The 18823-nt window shown below is 42.1% G+C and overlaps 4 protein-coding genes across 5 annotated transcripts; 3 read left to right on the top strand and 1 right to left on the bottom strand.

The window, feature by feature from the left end:
• Window positions 1–1025: 1025 nt before the first annotated feature.
• On the top strand, window positions 1026–4650 carry LOC147187835 (lymphokine-activated killer T-cell-originated protein kinase homolog). Of its 2 annotated transcripts, none has more exons than XM_086100462.1 (7): window positions 1026–1164; window positions 2081–2221; window positions 2292–2431; window positions 2559–2728; window positions 2959–3088; window positions 3173–3358; window positions 4041–4650. In XM_086100462.1, the coding sequence occupies exons 2-7, from the start codon at window positions 2082–2084 to the stop codon at window positions 4238–4240; spliced, it is 966 nt and encodes a 321-aa protein (XP_085956588.1). In that variant the 5' UTR covers window positions 1026–1164; window position 2081; the 3' UTR covers window positions 4241–4650. The 2 variants fall into 2 exon arrangements, with proteins under 2 accessions (XP_085956588.1, XP_085956587.1); XM_086100461.1 differs by lacking the exon at window positions 1026–1164 and adding an exon at window positions 1594–1653.
• Window positions 4651–4727: 77 nt separating this feature from the next.
• LOC147187834 (N-acetyltransferase ESCO2-like) lies at window positions 4728–9937 on the bottom strand. Its single transcript, XM_086100482.1, has 15 exons — window positions 9834–9937; window positions 9289–9357; window positions 9080–9198; window positions 8725–9001; window positions 8186–8435; window positions 8009–8115; window positions 7360–7465; window positions 7194–7266; window positions 7049–7091; window positions 6851–6953; window positions 6637–6768; window positions 6465–6554; window positions 5868–6011; window positions 5398–5582; window positions 4728–5170 (listed from the first exon to the last, which is right to left on the bottom strand). The coding sequence occupies exons 2-15, from the start codon at window positions 9339–9341 to the stop codon at window positions 5038–5040; spliced, it is 1815 nt and encodes a 604-aa protein (XP_085956608.1). The 5' UTR covers window positions 9342–9357; window positions 9834–9937; the 3' UTR covers window positions 4728–5037.
• Window positions 9938–10390: 453 nt separating this feature from the next.
• LOC147187833 (coiled-coil domain-containing protein 25-like) lies at window positions 10391–12548 on the top strand. The gene is made up of 9 exons (XM_086100380.1): window positions 10391–10572; window positions 10654–10701; window positions 10772–10811; window positions 11002–11053; window positions 11157–11232; window positions 11314–11417; window positions 11494–11696; window positions 11930–11975; window positions 12065–12548. Exons 1-9 carry the CDS (start codon window positions 10548–10550, stop codon window positions 12092–12094), a joined length of 624 nt encoding a protein of 207 aa, XP_085956506.1. The 5' UTR covers window positions 10391–10547; the 3' UTR covers window positions 12095–12548.
• Window positions 12549–13403: 855 nt separating this feature from the next.
• Window positions 13404–18258, top strand: LOC147187832 (cholesterol 24-hydroxylase-like). The gene is made up of 15 exons (XM_086101000.1): window positions 13404–13635; window positions 13720–13797; window positions 13864–13945; window positions 14125–14198; window positions 14293–14379; window positions 14792–14930; window positions 15007–15120; window positions 15382–15544; window positions 15649–15714; window positions 16212–16284; window positions 16350–16434; window positions 16576–16686; window positions 16769–16857; window positions 17577–17643; window positions 17729–18258. Exons 1-15 carry the CDS (start codon window positions 13487–13489, stop codon window positions 17879–17881), a joined length of 1530 nt encoding a protein of 509 aa, XP_085957126.1. The 5' UTR covers window positions 13404–13486; the 3' UTR covers window positions 17882–18258.
• Window positions 18259–18823: the final 565 nt, after the last annotated feature.

Here is an 18823-nt window from a genome sequence, read left to right as displayed (position 1 = left end):
GACACATGTGACCTTGTAATTGGAGCCAACTTTTCAAAAAATATATATATATATATAATATGATAATAATTTCATACAATCATAAACCAATTTCCCTGAGGAGTTCCAAGTCAAAAGCAGATGAACACATGAACATAAATACGAAAAATAGGAAGTAACTTGCGAAATACTAAGAAATTGAAAAAAAAAGTACTATTACTGTACTCTGCTCAATTAGTATTTTTGGGTTGATTGTATGTAAGGAATTTGCTCTTGTTGCTGTTTTACTGAGAGTAAAGCTGCTCCCCGCAAATGTTAGCTTGCGCCGACGTGGCTGAACCACGACTCAAAATATAGTTGACAATTCACTATCCTGTGATGTTTTCTCCAATGTTCGGTTTATTTTTCACGTAATGACAGTTTTATGGCCTCCAGGCATATTCCAAACTCCCATTTGCGAGGTCCAGCTTTATGATGCTCACTTAAATAATTTGTGATGTCATAAATTCTCTCATCAATGTATTGATTTACAGCGCCCGGGGCGGCAGTATTTCATTTTCAAATAAAAGGAAAATATGAACCTGCCACGAAAAATATCTCTTCGTCCTTTTTGCAGCAGCAGATGCGTTTCGAAGGCTAGCAACAGGTTTCTTTGATTCGCTTACGTAGACACTTATATGACTGATAGGTGCCTTGAGATACATGGGAGCCAAGTTTTTCAAGATACAAGTCGTTTTGCCGTTATTTTTTTACTTTGAATTGCAAGCATAACACCCTAATGGTTTTTTTCTTTTGTCAAGATGAATGTTTCGAGCCACTTTGATTACATCCATTATGTCATTAGGCCAGAGCTGTAAGCAGGCGTGCACAGGGACACATTACTTTGTCATTTTACCCTCCTGTGACCATGTTGTTAAAGTTAACTCATCTTTGTGTTATCAAGCGCACCGCAACGTGTACCTGCGTAGACCGCAAAACATGAGCTCATTTCCCCTGTAGGAGGAATAAAAGAGGAATGGTGAGGAAAGATGAGAGCGCAACAGTCTTCTCCATCCAGTGCCTATTGTCGCATTCCTGCTCTTCGGCTTCAAAGTAACAGTTCTGCCCGGGTTAAAGGTCACAGGACGGGGGACAAGCTGTGCTGTGTGAAGAAGAGGGAAACCTGGAGGTCAATGCTATTCCCTGGTATGCAGCAGACAAATGTATTCATAAAAACACCACAATGTGCTTATTGTGCTGATAAGTTGAGATCGCCTGTAATTTATAACTGAATGGCAGTGTTGTCCTCCAGCGTGTATTCGTTTTGATTAGTTTATGTCTATCACATCGTAGAAATGAATTTGTGTAACGTATGCGCAAAGTCACTGAACTCTGGTGGAGAAAAGTTGTATGGCAACTACGAAGAGTTACATACTCGCTGTAAATAATTTAAACAAACCCATATGTCTCATTAATCATCATTACTAAATGTGCAATATAAAGGAAAAATATTGACCGTATTTTCATGCAAACCTTCTATAGCATTACTTTTTATTTTGTGTTCATTGAATGGTTAGCGATTTCCGCATTATTTGTCCTTTCAAGGCTTCCGTTAACGTTTCTTATGACGGCGACATTTTGAAAGTTCGGCGCGATCATCACGCGTCATTAGTTCCTGTTCACAGTGAAAAGCAGGTAAAAAAGCGTTTATTTACAGAAACGAAAAAACCTTTTGGGAGCAATGTACGCCCAACAGCTACTTCTCGGTGGCGATCGCTGTTTGAACCGTATGTTGGACTCGTCGCTTGTTTTGTTGTTCAGGGAGTGTTAGCTTCATTGCTGATCATTTGCATCAATTGTCAAGACGTCTCGTACGCTTTTTGTGTCGTTAACATCACATGCACGAATATCTAATGCACGTTTTTGTGTTATAATACTAATGCAAACTTCAAAGCTCAACACAAATACAAAAACATGACACCAAAAACTCCAACAAGCATCATTGGATTCTGACGGGGCTTACGTAACAACAAAAAAACAACAAACAAGCAAACCAAGCGCTATAGAAATTAATGAATGGATTAGAATCATAGTAAATTGCCCACGTGTTTGTATTCGACAGCATGGCTGAATTCACCAGCCCCCAGATGTCCAGAATGAGAAGTGTCAGAAGCGGGGGAGGAAGCCCCATCCACATACCGGCTTCACCATTTATGAAGAAGCTTGGCTGTGGGACGGGTGTCAGCGTCTACCTGATGGACAGGTGACAAGTGGCCGTCATGCCATGTTCATGTGAAATCTGCTCACTAATTAACTCATCGGTTTGATTCCAGAGAAGGGCAGATCAACGCATCGCCTTGGGCCATCAAGAAGATCAACAGCAAATGTGCCAGCAAACAGGCTGAGGTCTACCAAAAGCGTATGAAGGAGGAGGCAAAAATCCTCAAGGGAATCAACCATCCAAATATTGTCGGTGAGAGCCCAAAATCTCAACTCTCTCACTAAAATTTTGCTGTCTACATTCCACCCTGGGTTAATGTCCTCATACAATAATTGCAAAGCTAAACTTACCTGACTGATTTCTGGGTGTGGACCTGCAGGATTCCGGGCATTGGCCACGGCCAAAGATGGCTCCAAGTGTCTGGCCATGGAGTTTGGAGGAGAGCAGTCCCTCAACGACCTCATCGAGAAGCGCAGAGAAGACCGTCTTAAGGCCTTTCCTGCCGCTGACATTGAAAAAGTGGCGCTTCATGTCGCCCGCGGGCTGCAGGTTAAAAACCTTTTTGTCTTGTGTTCATTTTTTGGGTCAATATAATGTGATTCCAAGGTCTTGTGCGCACTAAATTTATCTTTCTAATGGGAGCACCGGTGTGACCAGTTTTCTTAGTTGCTCCCACCAGCACACAACACAATTCATTGTTGTCATTCTATTTAATAAATATTTCCGCAAAGAAGTTCTGGGATACCCCCTCTCAACGTGACATTGCGTTCCGTCTGCAGTATCTTCACAATGAGAAAAAACTGCTGCACGGCGACATGAAGTCGTGCAACGTGGTCGTCAGGGGCAACTTCGACGCCATCAAGATCTGCGATGTGGGCGTGTCCCTCCAGCTGGATGAGAACATGACAGGTAGCGCAACACTGCCGGCGCACAATGTTTTGTTTTTAGATGTCGCACAAAGAGACTTATGTTTTTTTGGGGGGGTGGGGGCAGTGTCAGACCCGGAGGTGGAATACATCGGAACGGAGCCCTGGCACCCCAAGGAAGCCTTAGAGGGGTGCGAGATCACAGACAAGGCCGACATCTTTGCCTACGGCCTGACCTTGTGGGAGATGATGACCCTGGCCGTGCCTCACATGGACCTGCTGGAGCATGACGATGAAGAGGAGCAGGACGAAGGTCAGATGCTTTGGATGAGCCTAAGATCAAAGATGCTGGAAAAGCAAAGAAGCGTGTAGCTCAGAGCCATCAATTAGATGTTGGTGAGCGATTTTAAATGACTGGAATATTGTGGTCAGTTTCGCTGTGTCATAAGCGACACGGGGGCAGGGGGGTTATTTGAAGCGGGGTTTTTGTTTGTTCGAGCGCCCGCTGAGATTGAGGTAAATATGCATTATTTTTACATTTTTTAAAAAATTGTATATCAACGCTATGACAATAATACAGGGGATATAAAAAGTGTACACACCCCTGTTCTAATGAGGTTTTTTTTGTGATGGCGCGGGGAGACCAAAATGAATCTTTTCAATACAAATTTCAAACTCAAATGTTAAAAGGGAGTCAGAACATACTTGGCACCATTTCAGGTGCCTCTGATGAAACCCCAATCAAGCTCAGATGTTCCAGTAGGCTTTTACTGACATTTTCTGTTCCTTAGCAGAAGGTCAACATTTTTTTTGGGGGGGGGGGGGCCTAACACTGATTGTTATTTGATACTTTAATAATTCCCTCCACCTTGACTAAGGTGAGATATAACAATCATACTGAACATTGAGCCAGTTCATTACTTGCAATACCCTTGGACAATGAACCACATACTGCTTCGCCATTCCTTAATCAACCCCAAATCTCCTCCTTTCAGACGAGGCAAGCTTCGATGAGGACGTCTACTACTCACGGCTAGGCACGCGGCCACCGCTAGATCCCGAGGCGCTGGGCGAGTCCTACAGGAGGATGCTGGAGCTCTTCTACATGTGCACCGAGGAGGATCCCAAGAGGAGACCTTCGGCCACGCAGATTGTGCAGGCGCTGGAAGGCAACTCGCTCCTTCACCAAACGTAGAGCAGGCGGTGAGGTTTGAGCATCCTTATCAATGTCTATTTGTCACGGTTTGTCGTTATTCTTGGATACAGTAAACACATTTACCTGCCTGATTACGTATCTGGCACTTCATCGGATACACCGTCACGACACGAGCTAGGTCCAAATTTACGCTGATAGTGCTCAGTTTTGATTGACAGTCGGAGGGGAAATCATTTTTAACGTTCATTGTGCTTTCTGTGTGCAGGTACATGCACGATGAGAAATATTAAACAATGTCTCCTAATGTCAACCTCAATTGATTTTTTTATCACGGGAATTGTTGATCCAGCTCCAATGTGATTGAATTGAAAACGTGTACCGAATTTTCGAAGATGAACTGGTTGCCATATATGCTACATTTACATGATATTAAAGCTAATTTTCTTCCACCGCTATGCGCGTCAAGTCATTTTCCCACCAAAGAAATCAAGTGCAGGGAATTCAAACACCAGTTGTTTATTAAAGCTTCAAACAGAATCCTCTCCCAAAACATTTTTTTCCTCACCCCCTTTCAAAGGGACAGGAAAATTCAGTTGTGAAGAGTGGATCAGTCTAAAAGCTGAAAAAAAATATATTTCAGACAGACGAAAACATCAACGAGAAGTTATTTCCACATAAACATCTGCAATAAAACTATAGCAAATTTACAACACTCGGCCCTGAGCTGAGAAAAAAAAAAAACTCCAACTGTCAATACTAATCAAATCGACTCTCTCCAAACCAAAGTCAGAGTCATTCCCAGGCAGCGCAACGATCGCTTGGCCTGTGCGATCAATTCAAGCGATGAAGTTGTAGACAAGAAAGGTGGGCGTGCCGCAGTATGCCGTCGCAAACTGTTTGCCGTCCGGCGTCGGGTCGGAGAAGGCGATTTCCTCCTTTGTCAGGTGACTGCCGTACATGAAGGTGCTCCTTGAACGGAAGGAACCAATGTCAACATCGGACTTGAGTTGCTATATTTAGCAACTTTTCAGACTTATCCAAGCAATTATTTTTCCCAAAACATTTTACAGTCTGTCTTTCGAGTCGGTCTCTATTAAAGTCAACTTATATAAATGAGATGACTAACAGTGACACAATCGCGCAACGTCAGTTAGAACATGCCCGGTGGTAACCGAGGCCACAAAATGGCCGCCTACCTGACCGTGTCCAACATGCGGCGGGCGACGCCCTGGCGCCGGGCCAGGCTGAAGACCCACACGCGACTGATGCCGCAAAGCGCCTTCTCTGGCACGGTGGAGCAGCACCACGCCCGGTGCCGGTCCATAAAGTCGTCCTTGGTCATGTCCTTGATCTGATCCGGCTGCTCCAGGACTCGGAAGGCCTACGGGGGGGACGAGAAGTTGTTCTTCCTCAACCAAACTCATCCAAGCATTCTTCCTTCAAGATTTTTGCAGATAGCAAATAGACTTAATCAGGTGATGATTTCATATTGCCAATACTCATATTCACTCGCCTTTTTTTATGTCATCAAAATGTCCTTCAATAGATCTTAAGTCTTACATGTGATTCATGTCCTTAAAGGCACTTTTTCCGTCAAGCAGAACATAAATCGGAAAAGGACAAAAGTGTTTCCATTTGGCTGGATGCAAAAAGTCGAACCGCTGACCTGCCGTATGGATTCTGCCACCAGGCAGCCCACCACTATCCGATCGCTGTTGACAAACAAGTAAGTCTTAGCCTGCGAGGGTCTGCTCAGCGTCGCCTGCTGGAAGCCCAACTCGTTGTCCGCGATGAGTCGCACCTCCTCCGCCTGAAAAACAAAATCTCATTAGACCGGGTGTCTTTCAGAGGCTTACTTTCACTTTTGATAACCCCCAAAGGTTCACTCGGTCACGGTAGCGTTAACCTCCACAATGCGTTTTCCATCAGAACTCAACAGAGTCCGGCCCCAAAGGAAGTCAAGTTCCTTCGCGTAACCGTTGTGGCTTGCCGCATTCAGATACTGTAACTAGATGCGCTGTGACATGAGTCATAGAACTCTGGTTGTCGGGCGGCCCTTTACACTGTCAGCTTCCGATATGATGCCGGATGCCCAAATTGGCTAAAAATTAGACAAGATTTCGTAAAATGAGTAAACATAACCTTTTCAAAAAAAATGTCTGGAAACTAATGTACAGGATTTATAACGCCTACGAATCAAATTCTTCTTGACAATCGTTTAGTCCTAATTGCTGAACTATGGCAGTCCAGAGTGGGAACGTACCTTTTTGATGGCGTACTTGGGATCTTCTGGCATAACCAGAATGATCTTGCCGTCCCAGAACTCGCCCACCACCCTCTCCTTCTTCCAACCCTGGGAGGGGAGAAAAAAAAAGTCTTGACAAGTCATCTTCCTGCAGACAGTTCAAAGTTCTCCTCCCCTCCGAGGCCGTTACCACAAACTTGATGGAGTCCAGAAGGCACTGGTGGAACTGCTCATGTTGGAAGTTGTCTTCTGGGTTGTCTGAGCTGTACACCATCCCGCAGGAGCCGCAGGTGGTGGCGCCAAATTGCTTCTGGCCTGCATCCTGGTGGGGAAAGCGTGGAGTGTTTATTTATTTATTTTTAAAGTCACGTGACCACATGACGTTAAAAAAGAAGTTAACATACGATGATGAGTTGGTCGTCGTCATGCTTCTCCTTCCTCCTGCGGGTGGGTCGCTCTTTGGTGGATGATGACGGCCGAGTCTTGTCAGCAGGGGAGCTCTTGGAACTTTGTTCCACAGTAAATATACATTGTTGGATTAGCATGACGGCGGTGATTGATGCAAACTGAGGAGGGACATTCCAAGGAAGAATTTGTCTCACCGTTTAGTAGCGGATCCGAAAATGGGATACACAGCTGGAGATTCTGGACCGGGGAAAAAAATATTTTGGGTTCGCTTGGGCAGGATAATGCGTGTGAAAAGCATGTGTCATACTTTTTTTCGTGCGGTTTATTTGCGGCGCTTACCTTTGGGCGGCGTAGAGGTCGGACTTTTGGGAATTGCGTCTCTGAGGTCACAAACGGGCTCGGAGCCGTCATTCTGGTCGCGACAAGTCAAACAAAAATATATACACACATGAATAGAAAAAAAATGAAACTCAATTTGGACATTTTGCTCGCTGTGCTAAGCTACCTGAAAAGCAAAAGATGAGATTCGAGATGTTGGAATCGGTGTCCTTGTCAGCACAATTTTTAGCTCCTTTGTGATTTGGTGATTAGCGGTCACGGCTTGAGGGGAACTGAAGGGAGGGGGAAAAAAAACAGTAAGAACCGTTCCGAATATTTTGATGACTAGATTTCGCTTCACAAGAGGGACGGACACAACAAAATTTGTTGAGTTTGATTATGTCGAAGATAAAATGCTTAGGTGCCAGAATAGTATCAATTAAAGCTGCAGTGAAAATGGTGTCTTAGCATATTGGGAGGCGTGAATGGAATATGGATACGTTTTTAGCAGGTGTTTGTAAATTTTTATGAACTTCTTGGCCTGCTAAAACCTCCAAAACTGATTTAGCTGCCAAAAAAAAAAATTAAAACAGCAACCAAAATTGCTAACTGGGACAGGCTTGGTCAATCCCGTCAAGGATTTCCTAATCCACACAAATTTTTATCGAGCAAAATTTGATGAATTTCCAAGTATGTTGAAGCCTTTTAAAGGGATATTTAGTTGCCGTAACAATAAGAATTAAAGCAGCGGTAACCATTCCCAGGCTTGTTAGGTTGTGCGAGTGTTCCTAATCAAGTGACCAGTGAGTGCACATCGGATTAAAAAAAAAAAGCACCTCGGCTGCTCTGGCGGCAGGTCGCTCTCACAATCAAACAATTCCAATTCCGGGTCATACTTTCTCCTGGTCGGCTCAATTTTTTTGTCCACCGGCGGGATGGCAGTCTGAAGACCACAAAAATACTAAAAATACATTCTCGTTTGAAATCAAACTTGATCTCTTCTCCATCGTTACCTTAGCGGGATTTTTCTGCGTTTGATTTCTCTCTGGCTGGCGGGCCGCCGCTTGACTCATAGACTCGTCTGCTTTGACCGCAGCTTTGCCTTTGGCCTTTGCGGCGGACATCTTCTTGTACATGGACGACGGCTTCTTGGCCGTGCTGAAGAAGGCGGCACCCACCAAAATCTTGGCTTTGGGCTTCTTCATGCCGCTGAAGGTCATGGTGATGGCCTTCTTCGGCTCAGACGCCTTCTGGTTGGCATTGCTGAAGTTAAAAAAAAAAAAGGTCAATGTTATACAACTCTTTGGGTAGCACAACTGCTTGGTGAGTGACGTGGGTGTCAGCCAGTTGGGGTGAGAAAAAAAGGCTTACTGTGAAAAATGTTAGATTTTATTTCAAGGTCATATTTGATTTGGGATTTTTATTTTTTTCGAGTTTCTTAAACTCAGTTATTTTCTTTTGAGACTTCTGCAACAGCTAAGAATGTAATGGTGCCAGTTTCTTTCCCACAGCAGATAAGACCAGCGTCTTGTGTTCATCCTCTTGCACAAACCTGCTCCAATTCATCTTGGACAGCCTGATGGTCTTGTTGGACTCTGCGTAGTTTCTGATGCTCGACGCTGTCGCCGCCTTGGCCTGCTTGCCTTTCGCCACCTTGGCCTGCTTGCCTTTTGCAGCCTTCTTGATTTTCGTCTCCGCTTTCTTGACCTGACGCGGAGGTGGAGGTGGAAGTGACTCCTTCACTGCCTTCCTCTCTAGAGGTGTGAGATAGACGGTCTTTTTCGTCCCATAGAAGGAGCTTGTCATCGTTGCCTGCTTGAGCGGAAAGCCTAAGGAGAATCACGGAGAGAGCCGTTGTTCAAATAGACGATTCCTCTAAGTTCTTCTGTCCTCCAACGCGTTAATACCTGCTGCTTTACGAGGAGAGTTCCTTGGCGACGGGTGATTTTCTTTGTTCAAAGATGCATTGGCGTCCAGCTTCTTCCTGGGAGAGCTCCTCTTGATTGGGGATGCCTCCCTCTCACTCCTTTTGACCGGGTGACAGCCAGGAGAAACAAACAAGTGCATCAGATTCAACACCTCCTTCGTCTCCACAAAACGCTGATAAAATGCTCACCTGTCCGAATCCACAGAGGACAGTTTTCTCTTCCGAGTGCTCATGGGCATCATTTTGTCAACCGTTCACCTGCACGTGGACAATTATTATGATTATGTAGAACAATAATACGATTCATCATGAAGACGATAGGTCGAGGAAGACAAAGATCAATCCAACAGACAATATTAGACATATTTCAAGTCTTTCTATTACTGGAGACAAAATACATTAAGGATCGTTTCTTGACTTTATCCTAACGTTAACCTCGAAGAAAAACTGCTTTATTATACACTGTAAATAAATAATACCAAACCCGTTCATTAGCTCAAAGGCGGGATTATTTGAAGAGAAGAAAACGCAATGTTGGATTTCCATGCAGAGAATTTGAAACACACTGCGATTGATATCAAACCAAACAAGAGATGAGCGCTCACAGTTGATATTTTAAACGTAAAAAATCATTTGAACAAATCAACCTCGAGAGAAGCGCGTCGAAGTAAGATAGCACGCTATTGCTGCAACACGATGATCTCAACCGACTAAACAAGCATAGGATATCGTACCTAAAACGCCTTTTAGGTTGAGGAGGATATAATCGAACTTTCAGTGGTGGAAATGTCAAAAAGGAGAGAAACAATGGGACACTGGCGATTCTCCTTGCCCGCGTTTCCTCAATGTGTTTTGAAAGGCGCGCGCAGATCAATGCTGCGCAGTGGGGATTCGCGGGAATTACCACAAACACATCTGGGTGATTATTTGATAAATTAAACATCAAGACGCCGACAATTATGCCTACGTTTGAAATGTTTATTGTTTTTAAAAATTATGATTATTATTATTTTATGAAAACATGATGGGACAAACTAAACGGCAGTCTAAATGTTGAATAATACTTTTATTGTGAGGAACTAAATCTAGTGGTTCCGGGGCCTTGTCAGATAACTTCCGGGGTTTATGTTATAAAACTGCTGAAGTGCTTTATCTGAAAATAGAACATTAAGAAAAGGGTCTTTGAAATTTTAGATTAATAAACTGTAAAATATGTGTGAAAACACAGTCGACCTCAATATATCAAATTTTATGGTCAGGGCAATGTAGAATTTACTTCCACGGCTCTGCCGATAACAACTTCCGGGTTCAACCTGCAACTCCATGCGCGAAATGACAACAAAGTCAGTCAGGAAATAGTCCCACTTTAAAACCAAGATATTTTATTTTCTGAATACAATTCTACGTTCATATTTCATTAGTTAGTCACTTTTTAAAATCTCCTTAAAATGGTGTTTTACTTCACAAGTGCCGGTAAGTTTGTAGCCTTGTTAGCGATTAGCCCGCGTAGCTCCACATATTTATGCTCACGATTTGCTGTCTCTGTTGTGTTAGTGGTGGAGCCTCATTACACCATTTACATGGGAAAAGACAAGTATGAAAGTAAGCTTACACACACAACATTTATGGATTTATTGTTGCATTTTCACTTAATCAACTACGTTACACTCAGACGAAGATCTCATCAAGTATGGTTGGCCTGAAGACATCTGGTGAGTTCTCCCACAGGCACAAACATCTAAATACAGTATTGTCCAAAGTAAGCATTGACATTCAATTGTGTTCTCAAATAAATGAGTTTTTTCCTCGATATCTTAATGTACTGAGCTGCACCCGTTCCAATTGAACTTATAATGGGACTTTTTTTTGTCATAGTAATCAAAATATTATTTTTTGTGCCAGGTTTCATGTGGACAAATTGTCCTCAGCTCACGTTTATCTTCGCTTGCCAAAGGTAAACAGATGACTTTATCATTATTAAATATTTGTCTAATAATTTGTCTTTCTTATATTGTTCCATATTTGGACTCATAAAATGCTCTATTTGGCTGTTTAAGGGTGTGACTATCAACGATATTCCTCCGGAGGTTTTGATAGACTGTGCACAGCTGGTGAAAAACAACAGCATTCAAGGTCTCACTGTCAGAAATATGAAAATCTTAAATGTTCCTCAAAAAGTGTCTGGTGAGTGTGGATTTGTGCGTCGCCTCACAGGCTGTAAGATGAACAACATCGGCGTGGTATACACGCCGTGGTCCAACCTGAAGAAGACGGGGGACATGGTTGTGGGACAGATCGGCTTCCATCGACAAAAGGAGGTCAGACGAATAGAGGCTCTTGTCGGCGCCTGAATGTCTTTCATCATGATGTTTGTGTTTTTTTTTGTGTCTTCAGGTGAAGACGGTGGCCGTGGAGAAGAAAGTCAACGAGATTGTGAACCGCTTGGAGAAGACCAAAGAGGAACGCTTTCCTGACTTGGCGGCTGAGAAGGAGTCGAGGGACTGTGAGGAGCGCAACGAGAAGAAAGCTCAGCTGCAGGAGCAGAAGAGACGCGAGAAGGACGAGCAGAAGAAAAAGAAGGAGATAGACGAGCTCAAGTCAGTCGTCATGCCCTTCCTGCGCTTTCATACAATAGCAAAACAAGTCATTCAACTATAATTTTTCTCAACCCCCGCACCCCCCCAAAAAAGATTATGATATTCAAAATGTGTTTTTACAATAACAACAGAAATAAGCAATATATTAAACAGAGCATCTGTACAACTCTTTTTTTTTCCCTTCCCAAAAATTGACTTTTATTTTATCACGTGTTGTCATTTCTCTCGTTCAGGTGCTACACTTCGCTGATGAAAAGCGAAAACATGCAGACCAACGAGGTGAGCGCACACGTTAACTTGCTCCACTCATCCAGGCGTGTCATTTTAAACAATGCTTTTATGTGAAAAAAAAAAACATCCCTGTGTAGGAGGGCTACGATTCCGACGACTTTATGTGAGGACGACGTCAATAACGGCTAACGAAACGAAACAAAGACGTAAAAAAAAAAATACACACACACAAGGAACCAGAGCAGTGACGACCCTGCCCCAAACAAACATGGCTGCCGGGTCCTGGAGGGTGGACGCCGATAAAGCTCCACGGGACAAGCTGAGGAGCATTTGGGGGTGGGGGGGGGGCATAAAACTGATCGTGCCATTTTGAAGGATGCTGCCGACTGATTGGTTGCACTTTTTTTTTTTTTTTGCATGTCAAATGTTTACAATCAATGCTGTTTGACAATATATTTTATTTTCATGTGCCTGTTTAAAATCCATTTTTATGCATTTTTTTTTCAGAGCTCATCAGCAGGCCTTCCATATAAGATGTTTTAGTTTCCAGAATCAAGATACCTGTTCATATCAAAAATCTCATCCCAATTAATACATTTTCTATTAAATATCTTGTACATACTCAGTCTGGCCTCTGTGTAAGTGGAAGTTTAAACATGTCATGGAGAGCTAATTTGGTCTGACTGTAACCAGTGTGTCCAACTGCGTTGTGTTTAAAAATAGTGACAAGCTGACGATGACGGCAAAAACAATGTCCTCACATTAATTATGGTGGTACAGCATGCCTCTCCGCATGGACATCACGAGAAAAAGGGGGCACACATCAACACAACATACCTGGCGAGAACAGCAAAAATAATGTCCTCCTGTCAATTATGGTGATACAGTCCCCACATAAATTATACACAGCAATGTATGAAAATATTAAAACTTGGAAGTGAAATCAAAACGTTTCTTCAGCTCTAAAGATGCTTATTTCCCCATGTGCATGAAGAGAAAAGGGGAGAGTCAAAGGCGTGAGTACAATTTCAAAGAGGCAGTGCCACATTCATTACTGAAATAGGGGAACACAAAATTTTTGTTTTGTCTCAAAATACACGAGTACACGCACAATTTAATTCAATGGACTATTCCGTTGGAGTTGATAGTGTTCACTGGATGTCGGTGTTGGATCAATGTATATTTTCCGTTACGTTTATCAAAAAATAGAACAAGGGGGTGGAATTGAGTCAATTTCAATTTAACTGACTGTTGAATTCATCTTTTTTTTTAATGGATTTTTGACTTGAAGTTGACGGCCTTTAAAGGCTTTCAATATGTGCCCATGCCAACAGACGAGAACTTTGAACCAATATCTCATCATATAATTTCAATAGGCATTTGAATAAATTGCCTTTACTGCACTAGCGCTGATAAGAAGTTAAAATTTAAAAAATACAGCCATGGAGATCAGTTGTCTGTGAGAGTCGCATAATAATGACGTTGCACGAACGGACTTCGGCAACTTCCCTTTGCAGAAAGACCGAGGAACTTACCCCGACGAGTTTTAATGATTAAAAATGGCCTTTTTAACTTTTATTTTCACCTTGGCCTGGCAGGCGCTCGGTTTACTCCTCGTTGTGCTGTTTTTAGCGTTCCTCTGCTACTGCGTCTACATCAAGTACATACACCTGAAGTATGACCACATACCTGGACCTCCGAGGGAAAGGTAAGGGGAAAAACTTGGGTGCCAAACGCTCACCTCAGTTTTTGTTGACCTCTTTTTGTTTTTGTGTGCTTTATTTTTTTTAAGTTGGCTCTTCGGACATTCCCCGATTTTTCAGAGGGCAATGAAAAACGACGGTCTTGTGCACGACGTTTTCCTGGAATGGTAAATATGTTTTTATATTTTTCACAGTTATCGTTGACACGACCATTAGTGTTGTTACGTTGAAAGGGCCGAGCGTTATGGAGCAGTGTACAAGCTCAACCTGCTGCATCACGTCATTGTCGTCGTTATCTGCCCCGAAACGGTCAAGGTACAGTCACTTCATTCCAAGTTTGCAAATATACATAATAAAACATATGAACATATTAAATTAAATCCCTTGATGGTTTTCCCACATACGTAACTGTTTTGTCGATATGGTTTGATTTGATGACTCCAAAAAAAAAAAAAAAATGTCACCAGTGTTGTTTTTTTTTTAAATGCATTTAGGAAGTCTTGATGTCCTCCAAGTATCCCAAAGACCTATTCCTCCACACACGCCTCTTCAGCATGTTTGGTCAAAGGTGAATTGTGAAGAAAGACACGGATACATAACAAATAAATAAATACCGTACTGCATATAGTGTATAAATTTGTGTCATTGCTTGTGACTTGCAGGTTCTTGGGCAATGGCCTGGCAACAGCAAGGAACCATGATCAGTGGTATAAACAACGGAGGATCATTGACCCTGCCTTCAGCAGCCTGTGAGTTACTTTTGCACAAACCTAATCTGTGCTTTAGCAGACAAATGACGACAGCTGTGTTTTTATTATTCTTACATAAAATAGGGTGTGGCACACAAGCACGGCAGTAAACCACACAAGAATGCAGTCAAACACGGTCACGCCCTGATGAATGTGATGTGATCTTACCATTTAAGGATAACAGCCACACTGCACAATATAGCGCAATACTTTACGTCGAAAAAAAAATAGGACACTGCACGTCTCACATACACACACACGCAAGCAATGCGGTGTGGAATTAAAGTTGGGAACGTTTCGCTTTTTTTTATTTTTTTTATTTTAAATTGCTGTTATGTTTACGTGCAGAAGGGAACTGGTGTGTGCAGGCAAATTAATATCCGCCCCAAAATGTGTGCTGACACACGTGCAGGTACTTGAGGAGTCTGACGGGCACGTTCAACGAGCGAGCCGAGAGGCTGATGACAAAACTGGCCGACATCGCTGACAAAAAGTCGGAGGCCCGCATGCTGGAGTTGGTCAACCGAGTCACCTTGGATGTCATCATCAAGGCAAGGCCACTTATGAAAAAAAACAACAACAATTATTTTCAGGGTTATCTTTTAAAATGGAGGTTTGTTTACCCAGGTGGCATTTGGCATGGATTTGGAGCTGCTGGAGGACACCTCATTGCCTTTCCCCAAAGCCATCGAGACCTGCCTCCAAGGGATGATCTTAAACACACGTAACGTCTTTTTTCGGGTACAGCAAAGGTTACCTTTTCTTTTCATCGCCACATAGTGAAATTTGGACGCACTGTCGAGCCCTGGAATAGCCTGGCGGGGGCGGCGAGAAGAGCCTGGCGGACCCCAAAATTTTAAAAGGGACTGCGGGGAAACCCTAGTAGACAATAAACCAAAATCATACTTGCACAGAGGCTCCATCTTGACACGTGCTTGGATGAAAATATGTCTACTCACACAAACATATGACAAATACAGAAATGTCCCGACTGATTTCCAGTTCCACCCCAAAAACTGGGCCTTTGTGGAGGAAGTGCGCGCCGCGTGCAAGCTGCTGCGCTCCACCGGCACTGAATGGATCCAAAACAGGAAGCTCGCCCTCCAGAGCGGGGCCGACGTGCCCAAAGACATCCTCACACAGATCATCAAGTCGGCCGGAAAAGGTCGGCTATTGAAAAAAAAAAGTCTAGGCTTCGCTAAGCATGAAGTGTTGAAAGTTGTGGATAAGAATATTTGACTTTTTTTTTCTTTTTCTTTTAAACATCAGAGGAAAACATGACCAAAGAAGACGAAGAGTTCATGCTGGACAATTTTGTCACCTTCTTCATCGCCGGTGAGACTTTAATCCGATTCAAGTCATTTGGGCCGTTATCGTTGTCATGGTGATGCTTTTGAATGACATTCCCTTCCCGATTCGCTAATCCAGTGACATGCCAGAAGAAGAAAGAAAATCACCTCACTTGCGAACATGAGTCATTTGATTGAACACTTAGCCCAGCTCTTGACTCATATACAGTATATATATTTTTTTAATAAATAATATTAGCAAAATACAATACATAAGGCATCTGGGATAAGCTCCAGCACACCCGCGACCTTCGTGAGGATAAATGGATTCAAAAATGGGTGGATGGATTCTACATGAAATTTCTGATTAATCCAATTAAAATAAGTATTTTTTTTCATTAACTCATTCACTCCCAAAGACGTTTTTAAACGTCTTTTCAGACTTGGTCCAGAATTGGCTGGTACTGAATGAGTTAATATTATTCTTTTTAAAAAACTACTTTTCAGGGATCTTATTTTATTCATTATTTTCTGTTCATCCAGGACAGGAAACCACGGCTAACCAGCTCGCATTTTGCATCATGGAGCTCGCCAGGCATCCTCACATCATGGAAAAGTGAGGAAAAAAAGTCGAGCAAAACGACAATAGATTCCCCGGTTGTGTTTTGTTTTGTTTTCTAGAGCTCAGAAGGAGGTGGACGACGTCATCGGGATGAAGCGGGAAATTAGCTACGACGATCTCGGGAAACTGGTTTACCTCTCGCAGGTACGCTGATGGGGGATGTTAAAATCTTTGAATTGTAAAATCTTCCGATTTGAATCATAAAAGTGTCTTGTATTTTCCCCATGATGGTGTTGTGAGTCTACATTTTTGAAACATGGAAAATATTCTATAATTTCATTCTAGGTTCTTAAAGAGACGTTAAGGATATACCCGACAGCTCCAGGAACGTCCCGTGAACTCGTTGAGGACATCGTTGTCGACGGCATCCGCATTCCGGCCGGAGCCACCTGTCTCGTAAGGCATTGACCGTGGAAAAAAAAAGTAAAATAAGAATGACTGACGTTTTTTTTTTTTTTTGGGCGGGGGGGTAATTTAGTTTAGCTCGTATGTGTCCAGCAGAATGGAAAGGTTCTTCAAGAATCCGCTGGAATTTAACCCGGATCACTTTCATCCAGACTCTCCCAAGTAAGGATTTTTTTTTTCTTCTTGTGACATTACTACTCTTCGGAATGGTTAAAAAAAAAAACAATTCAAATAGGTTTCATCGGAAAAAAGAAAAATAAATATAACTAAACTCGTGACAAGGGCCTGAATTAACTCTTAAAATCTACATCAGTCAGCAATTTTTTTTCTTTCATTTTTTTTCAGATTTATTTGGTTTACAAAACAAGATCATAAATTCTCCTTACCCCCTAAAAAGAAATATGCGAAAAAAGGATTATTTTTACAGCTTTTTTATTTTTACCATTTACAAATGACAACAAACAAGAAAAAATACTAAAAGACAAACTATTATCAAACAGTCAAATGTTTTTCCTTTAATTCATATACAGTATTTTATTGTTGTAAGCTTAATTAATCAGGTATCGCAATTTTATTCTGCCAAATATTGGAATCAGCATATTGCAATGTTTTATTTAAAAACAACTCATCTTTTTTTGGATGTTATTAATAATTTGATCTCATGATATCCCAGCTTTTTGAGAAATACACTAACAATTCACGCAAGATTTCGACTTTTGTTCTTCAAATTACAACATTGATATTTGATTTTTGTGTTGTGTTAAAAAAAAAAAAAGAACGTTGCAAATGTAGAAATCTGTATCTCTTTTCCCTGTTTTTTGACTGACCTGTAACTGCATTTTTCCTATTCAAATGAAAATGACTTTTTGGTTCCCCCCAAGGCCTTATTACTGCTACTACCCTTTTTCACTTGGCCCGCGATCCTGCCTGGGACAGAACTTTGCTCAGGTGATGACAAAAAAAAAAAAAAATCCACTCAAATTTCCCGTTAAGGAGCAACGCTGTGAGTACCTTGATGTATTATTGTCGATAGATGGAAGCTAAAGTGGTGATGGCTAAGTTGCTGCAGAGGTTCGATTTCGCCTTGACGCCGGGGCAGAGCTTTGACATCCGCGACCTGGGCACGCTGCGCCCCAAGGGCGGCGTAATATGCACCATCACGCACAGGAAGCACTACTGCCAATAAATGTCCAACCTGTCGCCATCACACCAAAACACCTTTCAAAGTTGTTCTTCAATCCAAGTCAGTAAACCAAGAGAACTATTAGCTATGCCGAATCGATCAATATATTCCTTACTTTCAGATTTTTGTTGAGCTTCATTATCAGATGCCGCAGAATCGGAAACTCAATACAAAAAAAGCTTTTTATCGTTACCATTTTGTTTTTGTTGTTGATTATGAATCCAGTGGAATTCGTCCGACATTATTAATCAATATAAAGAGATATACTATTAACGAAATATGAATATACTTGATGTATAAATCATGAATATTTTTTGTTTTGCCTGTAATTCTATAATGCTGTTATAATGCATTTTAATGAAATAAAAATCGATTTTGAATTATTTTCATTATTTTTGAAAAAAAATAAGGCCCTGTACTTGACTGGTTCGTTTCACTTCGTGCAGTTACTAAGAGTGACCACCAGGTGTCAGTATTGGTCTGGTCAAGAAATATTGACATTTATTGTTTTTGAAATGAAAACGTAAGCAAGTTGGTTGTTCATCTGTGTGCCCTTCGATTGGCTGGCCTGGCAATCACAGTTCAGGGTGTACCACACCTATTGCCCGAAAACCTTGGTGAGCAGAAGCACATTAGAAAATGGGTGGCTGAACAATCATAATCACGCAATGGAGGTACAGTACTGGCTGTTAAGGGACGCATTGTTATGACGTAAAGACACCGTTTTCCCGCGGGATCCCACTGACACAACTAAAATACTCAAAAACTTCAGCCAGTGTTTTCTCGACGAAAACTGTATCTCTTATATTTTCTTTTCACTTTGACCATTCATGTTGTCGGTCTACTATTATTTATGTTGATTTGAATCGTCTGCTTCTGCGTCGACGCCAATTCTGATTGCAGTTTTGCGACCCTTTTACGCTTTACATTTTTGGAATGCCCCTT

Source organism: Hippocampus guttulatus, chromosome 20 (assembly GCF_054856545.1).
Source record: "Hippocampus guttulatus isolate MCC_2025c chromosome 20, RoL_Hgut_1.0, whole genome shotgun sequence".
NCBI lineage: Eukaryota > Metazoa > Chordata > Actinopteri > Syngnathiformes > Syngnathidae > Hippocampus > Hippocampus guttulatus.
Note: the sequence above shows the minus strand (reverse complement) of the source record. Positions and strands in the feature narration are given on the sequence as shown.

Bases quoted from the DNA above. Each gene is read 5' to 3' on its own strand.
- LOC147187832 (XM_086101000.1), top strand. From the start codon at position 13,487: ATGGCCTTTTTAACTTTTATTTTCACCTTGGCCTGGCAGGCGCTCGGT. The intron at 13,798-13,863 runs GTAAATATGTTT...TTACGTTGAAAG, and splicing joins CACGACGTTTTCCTGGAATG to GGCCGAGCGTTATGGAGCAG. The intron at 16,858-17,576 runs GTAAGGATTTTT...GTTCCCCCCAAG, and splicing joins TTTCATCCAGACTCTCCCAA to GCCTTATTACTGCTACTACC.
- LOC147187835 (XM_086100462.1), top strand. From the start codon at position 2,082: ATGGCTGAATTCACCAGCCCCCAGATGTCCAGAATGAGAAGTGTCAGA. The intron at 2,432-2,558 runs GTGAGAGCCCAA...GTGGACCTGCAG, and splicing joins CAACCATCCAAATATTGTCG to GATTCCGGGCATTGGCCACG. The intron at 3,089-3,172 runs GTAGCGCAACAC...GGGTGGGGGCAG, and splicing joins GCTGGATGAGAACATGACAG to TGTCAGACCCGGAGGTGGAA.
- LOC147187834 (XM_086100482.1), bottom strand. From the start codon at position 9,341: ATGATGCCCATGAGCACTCGGAAGAGAAAACTGTCCTCTGTGGATTCG. The intron at 9,002-9,079 runs GTATTAACGCGT...GATTCTCCTTAG, and splicing joins CTCTCCTCGTAAAGCAGCAG to GCTTTCCGCTCAAGCAGGCA. The intron at 7,466-8,008 runs GTGCTTTTTTTT...CCCTCCCTTCAG, and splicing joins CTGCCGCCAGAGCAGCCGAG to TTCCCCTCAAGCCGTGACCG.
- LOC147187833 (XM_086100380.1), top strand. From the start codon at position 10,548: ATGGTGTTTTACTTCACAAGTGCCG. The intron at 11,054-11,156 runs GTAAACAGATGA...TGGCTGTTTAAG, and splicing joins TTTATCTTCGCTTGCCAAAG to GGTGTGACTATCAACGATAT. The intron at 11,233-11,313 runs GTCTCACTGTCA...GTCGCCTCACAG, and splicing joins GAAAAACAACAGCATTCAAG to GCTGTAAGATGAACAACATC.